Genomic DNA, 22431 nt, shown 5'->3' with positions numbered 1-22431 from the left:
AAAGTTCTGAAAGCAGTAGATTAGAAGGAATAAAGGATATGGAGATTGACGGAATGATGTGAGGAAGGATCTGAAATCTGTACTGAGAAAAAATGGTTACTTTGGCAATCACATCTTCAGTTTTGTGGAGAAAAGGGAAAATAGCAAGCATTTGATTATTCAGTTGGGTTTGACTTTTCCACTTCATGGACTGTAAGTCCTTCTACCCTCCATTATCTCCTGAAGTCTGTCCAAGCCCATGTTCATCGCTTCCATGATGCTATTTCATCCTCTGCTATTTTTTGCCTTCAATTTTTCTCAGCAGCAGGCTCTTTTCCAATGAGTCTCATCTTCTCATTATGTAGCCAAAGTATTTAAGCTTCAGCTTCAGCATTTGTCCTTCCAATAAATAGTCTGAATTAATTTAAGTATTGACTGATTAAGGATACGATAATTAAGAATTCTCCAAACTGTGAATAAAAGGAGCTCAAAGGGAAACACTAGTGATATCACCCAAAGCAATGAATTGTGAGACATAGGAGACATGGAGAAAGATGAGGTGAGAGAGGAAGAATCTGAATACTAGAATGAGAAAAACTGGTCACTTTGAAGATGCTCTCCATTCCTCTGAGATATCAAATGTGCTAAAGTCAAATGCAGATCTCATTGACTCGTTTGTTTTTAACTACAATCACTGCTGCTACTTTGAGGAACTGATTGCTGGATTCTAACTTCCTGAATCATAAATAAACAAATCAGCAGAGCCACCATTTTAGAAATATCTTCTGATTGTTAATATTAAAATTATTGTTCAAAAATTCAATAAACATTGAAATGATACAACAGTTTTATTATAAGAATCATCTATATTTTATTTCTATTTTTACAGAGTAATGATTAAAGCCTGATTTGTTTGTGTATAGTAGGGATAGTTGATCTGTCAAAGAAGAGTGTGGTGTCAGAATGGTCATCTGAAAAATAGTCATGTGTCTTTTCCACAGTAACTAGAAAATATTCTTCTGTTTGATCAGCAAATGTGATAAAACCTGAGAATGTTACATACATTAACATAATAGGTGCCACCTTATAATTAAGTCTTGTTTGGGAAATGATCTTTTAAAAAAGTAATTGGAGGTACAAATTGTCCAAGTAATAAACAAAAGGGTATTCTATTTAACAACAAGTTAAACAAATGTATCAAATGATTACAATTTGATAACTTTCAGAAAAGCTGCTAATCAGGCTCAATGACGCACTGTTCAACAATTTCCCGTAAGTTGGGGTTCTCCATTGCAGCTGCTACTCTCTCTTTGTCATTGATTTGTTTATTTACTGTAAAAAACAAAACAAAACAAAACAAATAAAGTTAACAGATAACCTCAACAAGCTGAGGCAATCAACATTGTTTATACTCATGGAATCAGAAATCTTAACTATCTGGACATTTATAATTTAACTGTTGACTTCAGTTTTTACTACATCATGCAATTGCTATAGAAAGTCTTCTTGATGGAGTAGTCTAAGTAGAATTACTCCTTTTCTTTTTTTTTGCTTTAGACAACCAGTTCACAGGCATTTATTAAACACCTACTATGTGCCAGATACTTGACAAGATCTGCCATTCCAGCAGGTACGTGATTTCATTGGTTCAGGAATTTAATCAATAGTTTTCCTATCATTGATTGGATTTCATGGATTTGTGGTAAAAGTGAAACAAAATGTAAGAGCATCTAGGTGGTGCAGTGGATAGCACACCAGCCTGAATTCAAATCTGCCCTCCTAGCTCTGTGACCCTGGGCAAGTCACTTAACCCCAATTACCTCAGCAAAAACAAAACAAAAAAAAAAAAAACCAGCAACAAACCAAAGTATAACCAACCCATCCAGCTAAAAGATTATCATACACACTGTAGCCCCAAAGGCAGACTAAGTGGAGAGAACAGCAGGAGAGGACAGCAGACCTGGATTCCAATACTGGCTCCAACATATCGTGGCTGTGAAGACCACTGTAAAATCATTTAACCGTAACCTTTTGAAGTCTAGTCCTTTCTTTTTTGCAAAATGGAGATAGAACTGGCTCTATTTATTTCATAAGGTCATTGTAAAGAAAATTATTTGCAAATCTTAAAATGACATGAATACAGGTGGTTATTCTTACTATCACAAATGTGGTATTTAAAAAAAGGTACATTCTAGTATATTCTGGGCCTGAGTCACATGGATTCACTTTACTACTGTACTGTTATCAGATTTTCTGTAAGATTAAATTAAAAAAAACAAAAAACACATAACAGCCTGAATGGACAATGGAAAACCTGAATTCTAACAAGGCCCCTTAGTTTCTCTAATAAAGGGAAAGGAACCACTTCATCCTGGCATTGGTGCCTCCCAATTTACCTATGTCATTATTGAATTTAAAGGTTTCATACCAATCCTCTTTTTTTTTTTTTTTTGGAGGCAATTGGGGTTAATTGAATTGCCAGGATCGCACAGCTAGGAAGCATGAAGTGTCTGGGCTGGATTTGAACACAGATCATCCTGAATTGGGGCCAGTGTTCTATTCACTGCACCATCTAGCTGTCCCACTAAGTTTCATACCAATGTTGTAAGAAAATTGAAATTCAGAGATAAGTGATTTTCCCAGGGTCTCACAATGCATGGTACACCTCCCACTCATTAACCCCAGGACCTTCAAATTTAGCTCTCTTTCCATTCATGTCACATACCTCCTATTTGCTACAGAACTACCCAAAATTCAATTCAATCTGAGACCAGACTTAAGTCAGTCTCTAAGTTATCATGGATAAAATCCCAACTCCGCAAGTCTCTCCATCAGTGAAAAAGTAACTACTATATGCCTCTTTATTTCATGCACATAACTATCCAGTAAACATTTGCTAGTTAACTGTATGATTCAAAAGACTAAAATGTCTATTTTCATAATGTTTTACTTGTTCACTTACTATCTTCTTCTGTGGAATGGGTTCCTTCAGAAATGTAGATTTCCAACTAGAAATTAAAAAAAAATACAAATATTAAAACATTTAGGGACAATATGGCAAGGTAGGGCAAGTGATGAACTAAGAATCTGGGGATATGAATTCTATTTATGCCAATTAAGAATTATGCAATATTGGATTGCTTGTTGTATGGGGGAGGGGGGAAGGGGGAAGGATAGGGAGAAAAATTTGGAAAACACAGTTTTGCAAGGGTGAATGTTGAAAACGATCTTTGCATATATTTTGGAAATAAAAAGCTATTATTAAAAAAAAATTATGTAGTTTTAAGTTAAACTCAAATTTTTAGTACTACAATTCTTTTCTGGAAATTAATTTTTTTTAAAAAGCCAGATTTCACATAGCAATCAAGAATAATTCATTAAAATAATACAAATTCTTTGGCAAATAACAAGACAAACTGAACATGATAAACAAAAGGAATTTCTAACATGCAGAAAATCTGAGAATCTATTATTTACTTCTTGGTAAAGAATGAAAATGATTATATAAATACATGCTTTTTACCTGAGAGAGAACTACATCACCAAAGAATATTAGTGTTGGAGAGGACCCATAGGGAATGAATCTCTGGCTCAAACTTCTCTTTTTATAAGGGCTATAAGAATCTAAATGCCTTTATTGATATAACACTTGCCTTATCTCATCTTGGAGCATGGTGCACCAGATGCATAATCACTGCCCTACATGACCGATAAAAGTTCAAACTCCACCAGCTCACAAGTCACTCACATGACTGCACAACACGAGCTTTCTCTTCTCAGTTATGTAGAAGTAAACAAGACCTGACAACCTGGATGCCATTTAGAATGGTTGGTCAAAAAAAGATCTTCCTTACCTTATGTTTGAAAGGTAAACATCTCTGAAGTTTTACTCGTAAGCAAAGCCCTGCAAAAAAAGGGAATGGCTGTAGTAAATTGTACTGACAATTTACTTTTAATCTTTTAAAAAAGCAGTTAGTGATGACTTTGTGAAAGCAATTATTGTTACATGTCCCACTATCCTTATGTGATGGGGGCTGTCCCTTGAAGGACTAAAAGGAGACATGCTGTGTGGGAGCATTGGTAGTGACTAATCCCAAACGGCTTGATAAATTGAGTACATAAAAGTTAGAGACAAACAAGTAGTTTCCATGTGCTATAGAAAATAGCAAGAAATCTGTGAAAGCTGGTGTTCCCTGTGGCTACAGAGGACAAATCCAGAATTAATGCCTTCTCTACTGGATGTTCTTATGGCAAATGTTTAAAAATAAAACTCAACATTTATCTAATAAATCTAATAAAATTTTCTAAATCACATAAGGTTACTCAATGAAACAACTTTTATCAACTAAACTGCTCAAATCATGAACGGAGATGTTCAGATTGCAGAAATTTAAAGTAGATGACATGTATACAGTAACATGTATACAGACTGAGTGAAAAGGTCTCACATATCAGGCATCTGAATAGCACAGCTGATAAACCACTGAACTGCTAGTCAGGAAAAGCCGAGTTCAAATCTGCTCTCAGACACTTAGTAGCAGTGTGACCCTAAGCAAATCACTTAAGCTCTGTCAATTTCAGTTTCGTCATCTGTGAAATAGGGGAATCACAGCCACTATTGTCTAGGATTGCTGTGGTGATCAAATGGGATAAAGCAACGAGATAAAGCACATTATAAACTTTAAGGTGTTACATAAATGTGAGATTATTATACTAGCAAAGATGACTTGTAAATGAGAAGGGATGTCAAGGATACCATCACGGGACGGGGACTAGAAAAGGAAGTGGATGAGGCATTTCTGAGAATGAGAGTGTGGATCAGAGGTGGGCAGTATAGAGTATTTGTGAAATATTAAAGGAGCCAGAAAAAAAGCCTCCCGGGCACTGAGAAGATCCTTTATGGAGGATTTTTTTGTTAAATTCTTAAATAAGAATCGCGCAAGATGAGAAGGTACAAAAGAGTGGTAACCAGAGTCCTCATAATGAGATCATGCCTGATCATGAGGAGGATCAACAATAATATTACACCAGTTTCCCTTTCCCAGTCTTGTTTCTCATACATTCTTGTACTTAACAGGTGGTAGTGTTGGGATATTGTTAACCTGCTAAGAAAATTTCCAGGATTCAAACAAGCAATAAATAACCATGATAAATCCACACTGTCCTAATTCTAGGCCTGCTACTTTATAGCATCATGAAATCAATGTATATATGGTTTAATTACCATTAGCTATGCTACCAGAATCATTTAAAACAAAATGGGGAAATGAGAAAGATGAGAGCAGAGACCAACTCGGCAGAGAAATATCATTTTATGGAGGATACACATGATTAGTCTTAAAGAATGTCTATACAAGCTATTCCTTCTCCTATGTACCCTTTCCCAAATTAGTTATCCTCAGATGACATATTTTGATCATAAGTAGATTTCAACTATAGTATTTTTTTGTACAGAATATGATGAAGTTATCTTCCAATCCAAATGAATCTGTCCCGATTTTTAGCAGTTTCAAAGCAATCCTGCTCTGGTGATGTCTCCTTGGATAGCTCCCTCTTTCGAATTACTCATTAGAGTGATTACAGGAAGGCATTAACATCTACTTCCAACTCCAAAGGGCTAATCTAGAACATCAGTCATTTAAAGACAATATTCACAGCATCAAATTTCACCAGTAACCATATTACCTCACACTAAGACCCTTGAAGTACATTCAAGGACTTTACAAATATAGTCAGGGTTTAAAGGCATGTTGAAAGTGCCAACAAAAGTAACTGCACTGCTCTTTGCCTAAGTGTAAGAAGCCAAAATAGCATCTCCTTCCCAATGGTTGGTATATATGGGACTTTATCCAAGCTATGGTTTAGTGGCCTGCAGAAAGGTTTCTGATGGTTCTCACTATTCCCTTTCTCTCTTCTCCTTCCTCAGTTTCACTTCCTGCTGAAGAATTCTGATATAAATGATGATAAGAAGGAAAAGTGAAAGGACAGTCAAGAAACTATAACTATAGAGGGAACAAGAATAAAATATCAATTTGGTAAGTGCTTGTATAGACTATGTTGAAATACCAAAATTGGACCCAAAGGCACCTGTGGTCCACTCAACTATCTCACAACCTGCAACATGGCCTACTGTAGCGGAGATCACTCACCTGGGTCAATTTGTATTTGAAACAGTATATGTGATCACCTAGTCATCCATACAATTCAGACTGACCACTTCTAATGTCCTGACATGTACTCATACATCTGGATAAATCAGGGAGGCTCCTGGTTACACCCCGATCGAGGCCATAGCTTTTCCAAATTGAAGACTGACCATGGACACTACTCAAAATTTAACATTTTGAGTTGAAAAAGCCTTCTGAGGTCATCTGGTTTAACTTCATCTTATAAAAGAGAAAACTAAGACCCAGAAAGGCTAAGTGACTTAGGAACAGAGAAACATTTAGAACTCGAAGGAATCTTTGAGATCCTCCCAAGTGTACATAGGAAAATGCAGCCCAGAGAAGGGAAGAGAGGTGCCCAAAGGCGCGTGATGGCAACTACGCTGCAGCAAGACCACAGAAGTGACCCTTGGATCTCTGATCCAGTGCTCCTTGCCCCGTCCCCCCATGAGCCCCAGTGCTAGAGACTTCCCAGGGTGGTCTTACACCCCACCAATCTCTATTCACTTCTACACTGTGCAGTTTTTTCATCACATTGCCTCCCTTTCTTATTTAAGCACTTACATAACTAACACCAGAGACTGTTAGATAACAAGGGAAATACTGGTGAGCAGCTGACTGATGCAGAGCTCAAAATTTCTTTCTTCTTTCTCTGCTTCACATTCTAAGAACCTTTCTAATGAAACGAGGTGATAGACTCAAGTTGCAGAAAGACAAACATTTCTGAATCCAGTCAATGTGAGAATTTGTTTTGCTTAACTATGCATGTTTTTTTTTTTTTTTTTTTACAAGGGTTTTGTCAGGAGAGAGGGTGGGGTGGGACAATGAGAAGAGAGAGGAAAGCTACAGATAGGACTGTCAAAACCAGAAAGAAAAAGGAAAAAGGGTTATGAAAACATGTTTTTTAATGCTTTAGAAGAGAACAGAAGGAAAGCCAAAAGAAACCACAATCAAGACAGTATTTTAAATAACACATAGGATTTATTATGTAATTTTTTTTTTAAAGGAAGCTGTACATAATAGAGATGAGCAATTTCATGTATTACCCTCACTTCCAGTATTACTATTTATATACAAATGCCCATTTTAGTTACTATTTGTTAAGTTCATAATAAAAAACTTTTTTTAAACTACAGAACATTCTATAGAATAATAAGGAAGAATGCTTTAGAGAGTTGTTGATTTTGAACAGCTAAATATAACACCAGTGCAACTAAATCTGTTTAATTTTCTGTTCTAATTCTATTTAAAGTGTACAGTAGTAATTAAGCAATAGCTTAATTCTTTAAAGCTTTAGTGGCAGTTTATAATATGACAGGTGCCAAGGGCTATCAATAAAGAATATCAGCAAGTCAGGGTTGATAAGTAACTATCTACATTATATGCCGAATTAAGATATAAATAAGGGGGAGGGAAAAGCCAAAAATCTGACCCTTGGGTCTAGGAGCATAAGCTCTGACAAGTCCCACCAACCCTAAAAAACTCAGCAGGAGGGCCTGGAGATGTCTTGTAAGTCTGCTACCCAATGACCAGTCTTGCTAAAGGATAAAGAGGGTTGGTCATTACCAAAAAAGGAAGGGTACCACAGGTGATAAGTTGTTTTGGTTTTTTTTTAGTTGCAGAAACCTCCAAAAGAGGTTTTTTGGAAGTCTGCTTCCAAAGAAATCCTATTAAGGTATGAAGAGACTTAAAGTCTTTAAGGGCAAAGATGCCCTTGAAGTTAGGAGAGCATCTTAAAAAGGGTGAGAAAGAAAAAGAAAAAGCCTAGAAGCATCCCCTAGCCTGGATAAGAAAAAAACATTTCTGGGATAGAGGAAAAGAAAGCAAGAGAGGCATAAATAAAGACATAAGTAAAATAAAAAATATTTTTGTTATGGAGAAATTTCCTTAGAAAGAAACAAACCATGTAAGAGTCTAATTCTTCCTTACTCCTGCAAGCTATGCCTCTTTTAATGGCACCCAAGATTGAATTAGCTTTTGTTTTGAAAGAAAACAAGTTTAGTCTTGCTATCTTTAGTCTGATTATTACCTCTATTTTTCAATATATTCTTTCCATCTCCTCCCTTAAAAATAAAGACAAAAAGAAAAAAGAAAAAAACACAATTCATTTGGTTCTGCTCACTTTACTCTGAATCACTCCATAGACATCTTCCTATGATTCTCTATATTTGTGATTCCCTATATTCTTCCAAGTCATCATTTCTTGGAGACCAGTAATATCCCATTACATTCACATCCTGAAATCAATGGTTATCATTATCCTTTCTGGCTGCCACATTATACATTATACACTGAGCTTCCCCCAACTCAGATCCTTGACAGAAAAATTGCCATTAAAACATACCATTGACATCTCTACTTGGACTCCAAGCATAAGGCTTCACATTTCTCTCCATGAAGTTTCATGGGAAGGGCAGCTAGATGGCACAGTGGATACCAGTCCTGGAGTCAGGAGGACCCAAGTTCAAATCTGGCCTCACACACTTAACACTTAATATCTTGTAACCCTGGACAAACCACCTAATCCCAATTGCCTTGCATAACAAGACAAAAAAAAATGCCACAGGATTCGTTTCAGTCTAGATTTCAGACTAGATTTTCTAGTCCATCAAGATTTTTAAAGATACTGACTTTGTCATTCAGAGGATTGACCACACCTCCCAGCTTCATGTTCTCTGCCCACCAGCTATACCTTTAGCCAAGACATTAACATATTAAACTGCAGAGGTCAGAGACGCCAGTCAGGCTGACACTGAAGCATTTAAAACTATTCTGAACTGAGCCATTCAGCCATTCTCTATTCATCTAATTGTACAATTACATTCTCTTCATCTCTTCAATTTTTCCACAAGAATAACATAAGATGTATTATGAGAAGCTTTATAAATAATTTCTCCAGCACTACACACCTACAAGCTCAGTAAGCCTATCAAAAAAGAAAATAAGATCAGGTTTTCATGACGTCTTCTTGATAAAGTCTTTATAATTATAGTTTCTTTATCTTGATATTCACATCCTTTTAATGATTCGTTAGAATTTTCCTAGGAATTGAAATCCAGGTCACTGGCTTTTATCCTATAAATTCTGTTGTCTTTCCTTTTTTTTTTTTTTTTTTTGGAAAATCAAATTCTTAAATGTTACTTACCTCCTGAGAGAGAGCTAATGAACTCTGAGTGCAGATTTTTTTAAACTTTCTTTTTTCTTGAGGCTTGTGTGTGTTCCTTTACAAAAAAAGCTAATATGGAAATGCTACATATGACTTCACATGTAAATTTGATATCATATTCTTTGCCTTCTCAAGGGATAAGGAGGGAGAGAATATAGAACTAAACATTTAAAAATGAATATTAAAACTTTTATATGTAATTGGAAAATATTCAACAAAATAAAAATATATTTTAAAAAAGAAACTCAAGCTATTTGCTCTTCTCCAATGTTATGATATCTTTCCCATTTTCCATCACCTTCCAAAAACCACTGTCAATGATTCAGCTATTATACCTACTAGTTCTTTCAGGGACATGTAACTTGAATTTATCAAAGGTAATTAGATGTTCTATTGCTGTTTCCTTAATTATCTTGGGTGTTAATTCCCTATTAGCTATCTTTGTTCTATTATTTCAAGTCAAAGGTCTTTCTCTTTGGCAGAAAACTGAAATGGAAATAAGAAATGACCAGCGTGGTCATCTTTGTTGTTGATTTTCATTATCCCATTTATCTTCCAAGCAGAAGTCTTATCCTCTTTCTCTCCAAATAGCTGTTAAAAAAATATTTTTTTGTTGTCCTGTCCTTATGTTTCCTTGGTAGCCTCTCAACTCATTCTGTGCTTTAGCACTCCTGAGACTATTTTTGCAGGATTTTGCTATGCTTACTTATATTAATCCCATTAACTGCCCTTGCATCCATCTTCTGTATATCTTAAAAATACAATTTGGTTAGTGGCTTCCTTGTCCATAACATATCTTAAAAAAAATTTTTGTTTTTCCCTTCACAATGGAATTGCTTCCCCTTTTGTCTTCAGAATTTCATTTTCAAGAGTTTTATCTCATCTGGACTAACTTCCTATGTAGAATTTATTTCATGGGATCCTGTCTATCCTTTCTATGAATTTTCTGAAATCTACTTGCCCAAAATTTCTGATCATGGGATTACAAATTTAGAATCATAAAGAACCATAAAATTCTGATCATAAAGATGATCAGAAATCATCTAGTCCAACCAGTTAATAAGTAGCTTAAATAATCTCATACCCAGGTTTTATAACTTCAAAAAGAATATTTTTAACACGATACCAGGATCTCTCAATACTGTTACAAAGATGATTCCCTAAATCAAAATACCCTTAGCATAAGATAAAGGACAAGTGCCAATCAAGAGAAGCTTTTGATTCAAAGTAAAGTTGGCGATTAAAAGGAGCCTAAAACTGCATTTATTAAGTTGGCAACAGGTATAAAAGAAAATAACTAGGAATAACCATTAAACAGACAATGGAGAAAAACTCTGAATTGAGTCTTAGATTGTAGTTAATTTAAAAATTTGTTTGCAAAATATGCACTATGACATTTATTTACATTTAACTGCATTAATCAAAATATTTATTTTTAACACAAAACACAGAAATCCATAGTCATAAATCTGTGGCAGCTCCAATGGGCACCACCTGAGTTTTGGGAAAAGTAAATTCTTTACAATTATTCAGGGCTAGTTAGCAGGATACCTAAAGTATATGGTCAGTTATCTGAAAAATAAATGAACTCCTGGAAGCTAAATCTGCAAAATTAAAATTATAAACAACAGTTCTGACATAATGTACGACAGAAAAACTATTTGAACATCAGCTCAGAAGAGATGTTCTATTATCATAAAACTTGCTACACAATTCCATTAATAACTAACCTTAAATAAGGAAATATAGCCTTGAGATAAGAAAACATACCACAATAACACAATCTGCCTTGTCATTTCTGTCCACAACTACTCTATGAAATGTAACTCTTCCCTGATAAGAGTTTACATAGTGAGAAATGGCAAGAAGGGACAGTGGTAGCAACAGTGGCAGGCTCTAGAAAAGAAAAAACACTTTTGTCTCCACTCCAACATTCAGAACTAAGAAGGGTAGATGACTCATCTCCATTTATAGGTTACTGGGTCCCCTGAGTCCAGGATGGCAGGAGGAGTATTAGCAAGGCTGTTCTGCTGCTTTAATGGACTGAGAAGGACCATAAGCTTACCAATAAGGGTGGCCAGCGAGCAATGAGGTACTGTGGGGGTGAACCTGATAATAACCAGATAATCTTCTTCATGTATCTCCTTAACTTCCACACAACTTTCTGTTACCACTTCCAGTTCTTCTAAAGTATTGGGCTTTTCTGGGTCCCGGATGGTTCGAATTAGATCTGAAAAATGTACCAAAGAAAGCATATCACATACTGACAAAAATGCTCTAAATCAAGTAACAGCTTTTTAGTTTCTGTACTGGCTTCTTCCCTGTTCTCTTAAGCAACAAATGTAATAACTAACCAGGTTTCTGGCATGCACTTTCACTGCTAATTAATTTTTAGAAGTTTGTGTTTTTTTTTTTGTTTGTTTTGTTTTGTTTTGTTTTTGCTGTTGTTGCTAAAAGTCACATTGTTTTCTTGGGCTGTTAAATTATGCCAAGTTTTTTGGTCCTTAAATTTCAGAAGGCCTTTCATCTTTAAGCTAAAAATGAAAAAATACACAGATAAGCAAAGTGTGGTTATTTCCGAGTTGTCTCAGTTTACAAAGGTACTTGACAAAACAGCAGTTTGCCATTTCTTTTTCCAGCTCATTTTACAAAGAAGACCAACAGAGTTAAGTGGCTTGCCCAGGAATATGAGACTGGATTTGAACTCATGAACATGAGTCTTCCTGACTCCAGGCCCAGCGCGCTATCTATTTTACCAATAATTGCTCAAGAGGAAATATACAATGCTAAGGATGACCAGATAATTCAAATTTAAAGGAAAGATCACTTATATCTGATGAAAAATTAAGATTTTCTACTTAGGTATAGAATTCATGGGGATCACAAATTTAGAGCTAGACAAGACCTCTCAAAAATCATCTAGTTCAGGATCTTCATGTTATAAATGAAGATAACAAAGCTCAGAAAAAAATAGTTTGCCTATAGTCAAATAAAAAGTGGAAGGGCTAGAATTCAAAAACAAGATCTCTGACCCTCAATCCAGTGTTCTACTGAAACATGATTTTTATTACACATAACTCTGTTGCCAGCTGCATAATCAAGGAACGAAGTTATGAAGTTCTCCGTGTAATAAACAAGTGTGTCAAGGAAATCTGCCTTGAGAGCTCTCTTCTTTGTAAAAAAGACTAAGAACTTTGGTCCAGGATCTGTAATATATAAAGACAATTTTACCTTGTCCTAGGAAAAGTGTTATATGGTATGCTTTCTTTTCCTGCCAATGCCAACAAAACAACTAATCAAAAAATATGGACACTTACTCTGGGTCAGTTATCTTATTAGGTACTATGGATACAAGTGCCCAGAATGAAATAATCTCTACTTGCAAGAAGCTTAATAGAGAACATAATACATATATAAACATAAAAAGAATAAATATAAACATAAACAAAGTAGTTAAGGACAAGGTAGTTGGAAAGGGAAAGCACCAACGATTGGGGGTGAATCAGGAAAGGTTTTGTATAGAAGACAATGCTTGAAGTGTTTCTTAAAAGAAGAGAGGGACTTCATGAGCCAGAGGTAAGGAGGGAGTACATCGTGGAAGTTGGCCAATGCAAAGGCATGGGAGTTGGAGTGTTATATATGAGGAAGAGTGGGAAGGCCATTGTGGGCAGATTACAGAGCACGGGAGGGAGACTAATGTCTGCTGAAGCTATAAAGATAGGTTTAGGCCAAGTTGTGTAGGGTTTTAAAAGATAAGAGGAATCTATATTTTACCTTAGTGGCAACAAGTAAAAAGCATTAATTTTTTTCAAAGAATTTGGCAGAGAAAGGGAAGAGCGACTGAAAACAGCTTGAGGGGATGGTAGAATCTCATAAAAGTTTTTTAAGGATATAGATTTGACTTGTGTTTGAAAGCAGTAAGAAAAGAACCAGGAGACAAGGAGAGATTAAAGATTTGAAAGACTGAGGATTGGGAGCAGCTAGTTAGTACAATAGAGCACCAGCCCTGAAGTCAGGAGGACTTGAGTCCAAATCTGGCCTCAGACACTTAACACTTCCTAGCTGTGTGACCCTGGGCAAGTCACTTAACCCCAACTGCCTCAGGGGGGGAAAAAAAAGAGACTGAGGATTGTTGAAGATGGCTTCAAATGCCTCTGCACAAATGTACCAAATTTATGGGCTACAAAGGTAAACTATAGCTCATAAGGCAAGGAGACAAATTTTACCTTACTGAGACCTAGCAGAATATGGCTATGGAACAATCTACCTTATTCAAAAAAATCAAACACAAAAAGCTGGAGGGGAAGAACTGTACAGGAAGAAGTATGCTTATGTAAGACAATTCAGAAATATGGTGAAAAATTTTCAGGTTAAGATCAGAGGAGGGGGAAGGGAAGCATTATCATCATGAAAATATACCACCAGGACTCGGAAGAGAAGAAATTCAGGAAACAGATCACAAGTCAGATACAAATAACTGACAGTAGTGATGAGGGGCTTCATTTATTCAGACATTTGCTAAAGCTCATTCTCTGTCAAAAGTGAAATAGGTCCAGGGATATGATTCAGGAAGTTCTGTAAGAAGTTTTTTGTTTTTAATCAATGTGAATTGGCTCCTGTTCTGCAACTTAAAAGTCTTAGAGAACTTAATATACATTCTTTACTTGTTTTAATGATAATTTCATTCTTCAGAAAAAAAGGGGACCCATTCTGAGAAATAAGGAGAAAGTGGTTGCTGAAGTGTAGATAGTAGGAAACTTGAGGGAAAATTACCACCTATGATAGAATTCATTGATGAAAACTGTTGTTCAGTCACATAGATTTCTCATGATCCCATTTGGAGTTTTCTTGGAAAAATACTTGAGTAGTTTGTCATTTACTTCTCCAACTCATTTTGCAGATAAGGAAACTGAGGCAGATGGGGTTATGTGCTGTTGGAATACACGGGAGAGCTGCTGAAATACACGGAGCCACTGAACAGTGGCTGCTTGGAAATCCAACCCAGAATGGATCTCCTCTTGTGAGAGGATGTGAGAGGATGATACGAGGAGACTGAGAGGCAGTTGCTGTTCTCTGACCTTTCTCCTCTTTCCTCTGCCTCCAATTTATCTCATTCCCAATCCCCAGCACCTGTGTCAGCAAAGGCTGCCTTGCCACTCCTTCAGATGTTTTGATCCACAGCTGTGGAGGCTCTCAGAGAATTAACCTGATAACAATTCCCTTTTTTTTGCTGTTATTTTCTCCCCACAGCAAGGTCTGCACACTGAGGAATGCAAGCAGCACTATCACTTCTGGATGGTCGTGGCAGGTGTCTATCGAGGCAAACTTTCCAGTGGAGAAGAGGACTATAGTCAGAACAGGCATTTAAGTCTCTCATCAGTCTCCTGGCTCGGTCCTTTGACATGCTGGCCCATTTAATTACCCCGATTAAAAACTCTTACGGGGCTCTTCTTCCTTAACTCTGGAAGGATCCTTCTCACGAACAGCTTTGGTTCTTCTTGTAATTTTTCTTATCTTCCACCTCATACTCGGGCACCGTATGTTGGAATACACTGGAGCCACCTGACAGTGACTGCTGGAGATCCAACCCAGAATGGATCTCCTCTTGTGAGAGGATGACACAAGGAGACTGAGAGGCAGTTGCTATTCTCTGACCTCTCTGACTGAGAGGCTGTTGTGTTGTCTGACCTCCCTCCTCTTTCCTCTGCCTCCAATTTATCTCATTCCCAGTCTGCAACACCTGTGTCAGCAAGGCTGCCCTGAAGCTCCTTCAGATGTTATGATCCACAGCTGTTGAGGCTCTCAGAGAATTGACCTGTGCCTTAACAAAGTGGCCTGCCCAGTGTCACACAGCTCTGTATCTGAAGCCAGATCTGAACTCAGGAAGGTGAGTCTTCCTGACTCCAGGCCCAGCACTGCATATACTATGCAATCTAGCTGCCCAGAGGGGAAGAAAACCAGTATACTGCCCGACAAATATATTACCTTTTAGCAAAGAAGATTTCAAAGGACTTAGAGGAAAGACAGCTAAAACCACCAGTGTAAAAACCTGCAGAAATCAATCCCTCAAAACCAATAGCCCTCAAGAGTGAAATTCTGAAGATACAAAGAGAAATAACTCAAGAGAGAAAGAAAAGTTGAGACGTTTAGCAAGACTAACATACAAGGAACTCAGCAACTAACTTGGGTCTTTAAAAAATAAGCACAGAACAGAAAAAGCAAGGATAAGTAATGGAGGATAAGGACAACAGTGTGCCACAAACAGGCACAGAACAATGTTAGGAGCAATATACTTCAGACTGAGTGGAGGGGGTGGAGAAATGTTTGCTGATTGGCTGCTGTTTTCCTTCCTTCTCCAAGAGGACCGAGATGACTTCACCCCATTAGAGTGAGTTACAGTCCATATGACTGTGACTGACAGACCAACATGAGCTCAGAAGGCTCCACCACAGATCGAGCCCAGTCCATGGGAACTCTTGGGGCAGACCCTCTTAATCTGCAGGGCCCATGTTCTTTCTGAGCTCTTCCGAGCACACCGCCTTCTGATGAGGACATGACCCGCTGGCCAGTCCTGTACCAGTGTTTCCCACATCTCCCAATCAATTCCAAAATTCTTAGGAAAGACTTAAATAGAGAAAAGGTGGATCCAACCATGGAAGGGCTGCACTGACACATTAGTGGAGGGGTGTATTACTGTACCACAAGAATCAAAGAATATGAATAAGTCAGAGAAACCTAGGATGAGCTCTGATTGCTATTTTAGTACTGGAAACAATTATATTAGTTCATAGTGTGAAACCACTCATCCAATTGTTCCTTAGGATCTTTAGATCGGGTTCTAATAAAATGAATTAACACCTTATGCTTTGCATGTACAGATGTATGTATAAAGAGACACGATTCATCACATCATTTCATCTAACTCTCTTCTTTTCCAGATGTGGGAACAAATACTAAAAAGATGAAGCAAACTTCAATTTAACAAGTATATGGGAAGCACTTACAGTATGATAAGTAATGGCCTCGAGGCTGAAGATGCAAAGACAAAAAGAAAATGAAATGGCTCCTGCCCTCAAGGAGCTTATAGTCTGCTGAAAGGAAATGATGTGCATAGAGGACATTATCTTTTGGAAGACTATAAGCATGGAAGGAAGTATGGCATAGTCAGACAGGGTCAACGTGTCGATTCACTTTTCTTAAATATAATTATTATGACAGAACAGTGCGGAAGAATCAGTTAGAATCAAAAAAAAAAAAAAAAAAAATTTAAGAGCTAAGGATGACCCAAAAAAAGCCTTTGAGACAATTTTGAGGAAATGGAAAAAAAAATATGGGAAAGTTCAGGGTAAATAAGAGGATAAGTAAGTAGGGACTATTTGAAGATGGAGCTCCATAACTGGACTCCAAGGACTGGAAAAGGACAAATGTCCGAATTTTTTAAAAAAGGGAAGAGAATGAAATATGCAAACCATAGGAAAGTGAGCATGACTTTGCTTCCTGGACAAATTCTAGAATGTATTATTAGAAGGTTAGTTTGTGAAGATTTAGAAAAGGAAATTTCAACCAACCTCATTTCCGTTTTTGACAGTCATCAGATTGGTAAATCAGAAGAATGGCAGCTTATGGATATAGACAGAGTATACTTAGATTTTAGCAAGCATCTAATGCTGTCTTTGTGGACAAGATCTCTAGAAAGCTGCAAGTCAGAAGACAATACAATTAAGAGCATTTAAAATGAATTGAAAAAATAAATCAAAAGAATAGTCATTAATGGATTGATATCAGACGATTCCAGATCCCATGCTCTACCCATTGGTATTTTGTTGATTCCAAACATGATTTATATGTTTTCTCCTTCATGAGACTGTGAGCTCTTTCACAGTAGGGAGTGGTTGGGGCTTTTTTGCCTTTTGTTATATTCCCAACACTTAACACCGTGCTTATCCTACAGTAGGCACTTAATAAATGCTTGTGGATTTACTATCCTTCCACTTAATTGCTCTCAAATCTAGTCTTCATCCTTATCACAATCTCTAGGCCCTCTCTACTCTTCATCATTGTTTCCCAACATGTCTGCTTCAGCCTCAGTACCCTCCCACTGATCCTATGACTGACTAAATCACTACACATGTATTTATTCTTGATCCCCTTACTCAATCACAAATTTCACCTTACTAACACTCATCCCTAGTTTGCTACCCTTCCATTCCATCCCTTTTTACTATTCCTAATCAACTATTGCCCAATGATGCTGGAGAACATTATACAACAATGCATCTGGGTTCACTACAATTTTGTTTTGTATGGACCTGGGATTTCATTGCTATAGGGAAGTGCCTAGGTTATAAACCCCATTTGTCAACAGAAATCAATAATTCACCTTACAGAGTTGCCTGAAATACTGAGAGGTTGCAAACTAATCTCAACTGGGTGATCATTGCTGCATTATTCTTGAATGACCCTCCATTATATTCTCCACAGCAGCTGTTCCAAATCTTCTTCCTCTCTCCCTTGGAGCTACTGACCACTGCTTCTTCCTGTGTTACAGAACTTTTTCTTCGGCTGCTGTGATACTGCTATAACTTGGTTTGCCTTTTTTTGAATGATCCTTCTCAGGTTCTTTTGCCAAGTCTTCATCCTTATCTCAATCCCTTCTTAGGGGTATTCCTCAAGATTCTATCTATCCTCTTTTTTTTTTTCTCTCTACAACCTTCCCTCTGGTGATTTCATCAGTTCACATGGGTTCAATTATCCTTTCCATAAAGGTGACTTCAAAATCTATGTATCTAGACCAACTCTTTCTCCCAAGTCTGATTTTGCATCACTAACCCTCCTCCTGCCAAAATGTTTCCAAAGAAAATAATCCCATCTTTCCTCAAAAAGTCCCTCCTCCATCCTTCCCCTTATTCAGGTTTAGTACCTTGAAACATTTGACTCTTCTCAGCCTCTGGATCTAATCAGTTACCAACTTTTTTTGATTTAATCTCCACAATTTCTCTAAAATTCATCTCTTCACTCAAATAGCAGCTCCTCTAGCTAGCTATTTCTCCCTTGAACTATACAGATGACTCATAGTCACCATCCTCTTTCCAACTTGTCTTCCCTATGGCTGCCAAACTACAATGAATAAAACAAAGATTTTACCATGTAAATCCCCTACTTGAATAATTTCAGTGACTCCCTAGTGCCTCTAGGACAAAGTCTTAGCCTGGCATGTAAGGTACTTCACATTAAAACTCCCAACTACCTTTCCAAACTAATTCCATATCACTTTCTTCAATAAATGTTTGGTTTCAAACTGGCATCCCCCTTCTTCTCTGTACCTGACGTTCCATCTTCTGTCTCAGTGCCTCAGGTTGCTCTGTAGCTACATTCTAGCTGGAATGCTTTGCTTCCTCTCTTCTATCTTGAAGAATCTCTACTTTCCTTCTAAGATGTCATCTTCTATAGAAGAAATTCAAAATCCTACCAGCTGCTAATTCTTTCTTCCTGAAATCTCTTTAACTTACTTTTCTGTATATATGTGGTATCCCTTCCAGTAAACTGTAATCTTCTTGAGAGCAGGACTTTCTTGTCTTTTATTTCCAATGTCTAGCAGTGCCTTCCTTATAGCATGTGGTTATTAAGTGTTTGTTGAATTGAAAATCACAAGTCAGAGCAATTTAGACTAGACAACAGATTATATGAAAAAACATCTAGAAATTTTAATGAGCTGCAATTCTATCCAGTCTTCTAGCGGCCTCCAAAGAAACTAATGCAATCAGGCTGCATTAACAAACCAATAACATGATAGTACTCTTCAAGTTTCCAAAGGCCTGTCACTTGGAAAAGGGAAAAGATTTGTTCACTTAGCCCTACAGGACAGGAGCAGAAGCAATTAGCAAATCCAAAGAACAGAACTTGGAGCAAAGGAATGTGGGGAATTGAATCAGGAAAATTTCCTTACCATTAAAAATAGGATGGATTTTTATATGACTGGTAGTATGTATTTTCGTCTCAGTTTCAATACTGTCTAGGTGTATGACCTAGAGCAAGTCACTTAACCTCAATATTTTCCCAGTAGGGGTCTTATTATTTTATCAACTAATCAATTATTATGCATCGGGTGCTCCTATGTGTCCAAGAGTTTTGTGCTGAGGGAATACAATGAAGAATTAGATATAGTTCCTGCTTTCATGGAACTTACCATGTAGTTTGGAAAATAAGACAAACACAGAAAATTAACAATTGAAGGCATGATATGCCCTAATATTAGATAAGTTAAATTAGAGTTTAAGGAAGGAGGGAGCACTTTATGTGATAAATTGATTTACAAAAGTATTCTGAAAGTGAAAAGTACTATTATTTTTAAGAGATTCTAAATTACAAAACAGTGGGGATTTGACTAGATGAATCTCTACTCTCTTACCTCCTCACCCCTTTCTAGGTCCCTTCTAGCTTAGCATTTATGATCCTATAATTAGTCACTTTCTCACATAAAATACTCTCCTGCCCTCAACTTCCAGTGGTGCTTTCCAGCATTCGAATCCTAGAATTTACAATTCTTAGCTAAGATAAAACAACATTATTTTCACTGAAGATAAAAGGAAGCTGTTGGATTCACTATAGGCTATAAACATCAAATCTCACCTAGATCACAGGTCCAGAGAAATTAAGTGACTTACTTGTCCAAAGTCATTCAAAATAAGGAACAAAACCAGGATTTGGATTCCAAATCTGGGATTTTTTCTACTGGACTACACTGCCTGCTCACTTCAAGTCTCTTCTCTCACTTGCTAAATAAAATAAGCTTCCTAAAGCACTGGTGTTGGGCCAGGTCAGTGACTTAGAGCTGGAAGGGCCTACAGAAGTTATTTAGTTCAGTCGCTTCACTTTGTAGGTGAAGAAATGGAAGCCCAGAGAGGTGAAGAACAAGCAACTACTAAGTGGCAAGGGCCAGGATTTAAGCCCAGCTCATGACTCCATGACTCCTACTACCCACTGCACTCCCAAACGACTAAATCTCTCCTCTGTTCAAAAAGCTTAAATGGTGATGGTTTCCAGCACTGATATTCAAGCCTAGCCACCTTTCTACCTTAAATCCCTCCACGTTTCTGTCAACCCGGCCTACTTTTGGCTCAGAGGATTTGGCAATATATCTCATGCCTACACACCTTTTGAAAAGGCTGTTATGAATCCCTGGAATGGAATCCTCCCGGCCACCTTTTAGAAACCTTAACTTCCTTCAAAATCCATTTCCAACTAAAATGATGACAGAGTTACAGGTTGCACTCCCCTGCAGAATGTAGCTTGTTTGGGCAAAGACTTTTTATCATTTCTGTCTTGGTACCCTTAAGCACATCTGACCATCTCATTCTCTCCCTCTCCCTCCCTCTCTCTGTCTCTCTTTCCTTCTCCCTCTCTCTGTCTCTATATATCTATATCTATATATCTATGTATATATAGAGAGAGAGACAGAGAGAGAGAATAAGAGAGAGAAAGAGACAGAGAGACAGAGACAGAGACAGAGAGACAGAGACAGAGAGAATAAGAGAGAAGAGAGATAGAAAGAGAGAGAGAGAGAGAGAGAGAATAAGAGAGAGAGAGAGAGAGAGACAGAGAGACAGAGAAAGACAGAGACAGAGACAGAGAGAGAGACAGAGAGAATAAGAGAGAAGAGAGATAGTGAGAGAGAGAGAATGAGAGAGAGAGAGCGAGCGCGAGAGCGAGCAAAAATAAAATGCTCTCCTTGGCATTCAAAGCCGCTCTCCTTGGCATTCAAAGCCTCTCTCCACCTGGCCCTCCTCACCTAATCAGAGGCGGGGACTCTGCCCTCCCGGCTGCCTCTCCACAGCTCTGCCGCATTTTCACCGACTCTCTCATGCCTTGACTTCTTTCCTTCCTGTCTCCACCTTGTGCTTTCCTTCAAGTCCCGGCTAAAAGCCCCCTTTCCAAGAGAAGCCCCAGCTAGCACCGACAGCGCCTTCCCTCTGCCGATTATCCCAATGCATCCGGTCTCTATAACTTTCTATTTATTTTATTTTGGGGAAATTATTTTCCCATGACAAAGTGAGCGCCTAGAAGGCCAGGAATCTTTGCTTTTCTTCGTTTCCCTTGACGCTTAACTCGGCACACAGCAGGCCCTTAATAAATCTTGTTGCCCGAGAGCGCATTGCCCATAGTAGGAGCTTAAACGTGGTTGGAGTTCAACGGAACGCCAGAGAATGCGCCTGACCCCAGGAGACCCCCAGCTGTGGATTTGGTGGCTGGGGACCCCTCCCCCCCAGCCCAGGGCGGCTGGCGTTCTGCGCCCCTAAGCACCCGGGCAGAGCTGGGGGAAGGGACTTCCCGGCCCCTGCCCCCACCCTCCCCCTTCTTTCTCTGTCCCCCCCAACCCCGAAGGGCTCAATCCCGCCCAGCGCAGCCCGGGAGGAGAGAGTTACCGTAAACCTCTAGCGCTTTCTCTTCCATGATCCGGGGCTGCCGGGCAGCTCCCCGCTCAGAGCGACCCGAGAGCCACAGGACTCTGCTCAGCGCCCAGGAAAGCAGCCCGGACACTTGCTCCATCCTCCCGCTCCGCCATCCCTGGCGTCGGTCCCTCCCGAGCCACCGTCTTCCCGCTACCCCAGACCAGATCTTTCAATTTCCTGGTCCCAGTGCGGTGAAGCGTGGAAGCCTAAGGGTCGTGAGGAGGGGAGTATGGAGGTTCGGGCGCGCTAAGGACATAGGGAACAGTTCTACGGGGGACTACAGATCCCAACATGCTTTTCTTCATTTCAGCGGGGACCCCGGGAGGGAGGGAAGTGGGAGAGGGAAGGTTCCTATCAGGAGCAAAGCGTGACGGGGAAGCGCGAGGCTCTTCCGGAGGCGCCGGCCGAAGCGGTGTATTCTGGGACTTGTTGTTTCCACCCTGAATAAAATTTAGCTTTTTTTCTATTCCTATCATCAGCTCTCAAATTCCAGGATTCCAAGCGCCTACACACCATTATCAAAGGCCGAAAGTACTGTAAAAAAGGATGCACGCTGCTCTCACTCTATTTCATGGATCCTAGGAATCTCACTTCCAAGCCAACAATAGGAGACAAGCATCCGCTGTGGAACTTCGAGGAAGCCAGCCGCTCCATCTCTGAGAGCCATTTCCGG

The 22431-nt window shown here is 38.5% G+C and overlaps 1 protein-coding gene across 1 annotated transcript; it reads right to left on the bottom strand.

Annotated features, from left to right (window-relative positions):
• Positions 1-797: 797 nt before the first annotated feature.
• CIAO2A (cytosolic iron-sulfur assembly component 2A) lies at positions 798-22420 on the bottom strand. The gene is made up of 5 exons (XM_003755630.4): positions 21732-22420; positions 11375-11539; positions 3834-3883; positions 2942-2987; positions 798-1311 (listed from the first exon to the last, which is right to left on the bottom strand). Exons 1-5 carry the CDS (start codon positions 21853-21855, stop codon positions 1214-1216), a joined length of 483 nt encoding a protein of 160 aa, XP_003755678.1. The 5' UTR covers positions 21856-22420; the 3' UTR covers positions 798-1213.
• Positions 22421-22431: the final 11 nt, after the last annotated feature.

Source organism: Sarcophilus harrisii, chromosome 2, assembly GCF_902635505.1.
Source record: "Sarcophilus harrisii chromosome 2, mSarHar1.11, whole genome shotgun sequence".
NCBI classification, from domain to species: Eukaryota; Metazoa; Chordata; class Mammalia; order Dasyuromorphia; family Dasyuridae; genus Sarcophilus; species Sarcophilus harrisii.
The sequence above is the reverse complement of the archived record's forward strand: the minus strand, read 5'-3'. Positions and strand labels throughout refer to the sequence as shown.

Coding starts and splice junctions, on each gene's coding strand:
- CIAO2A (XM_003755630.4), bottom strand. CDS start 21,855: ATGGAGCAAGTGTCCGGGCTGCTTTCCTGGGCGCTGAGCAGAGTCCTG. Junction 3,884..11,374: donor CTCGCTGGCCACCCTTATTG/GTAAGCTTATGG, acceptor CTTTTTTTGCAG/GGCTTTGCTTACGAGTAAAA. Junction 1,312..2,941: donor CCATTCCACAGAAGAAGATA/GTAAGTGAACAA, acceptor TGTTTTTTACAG/TAAATAAACAAATCAATGAC.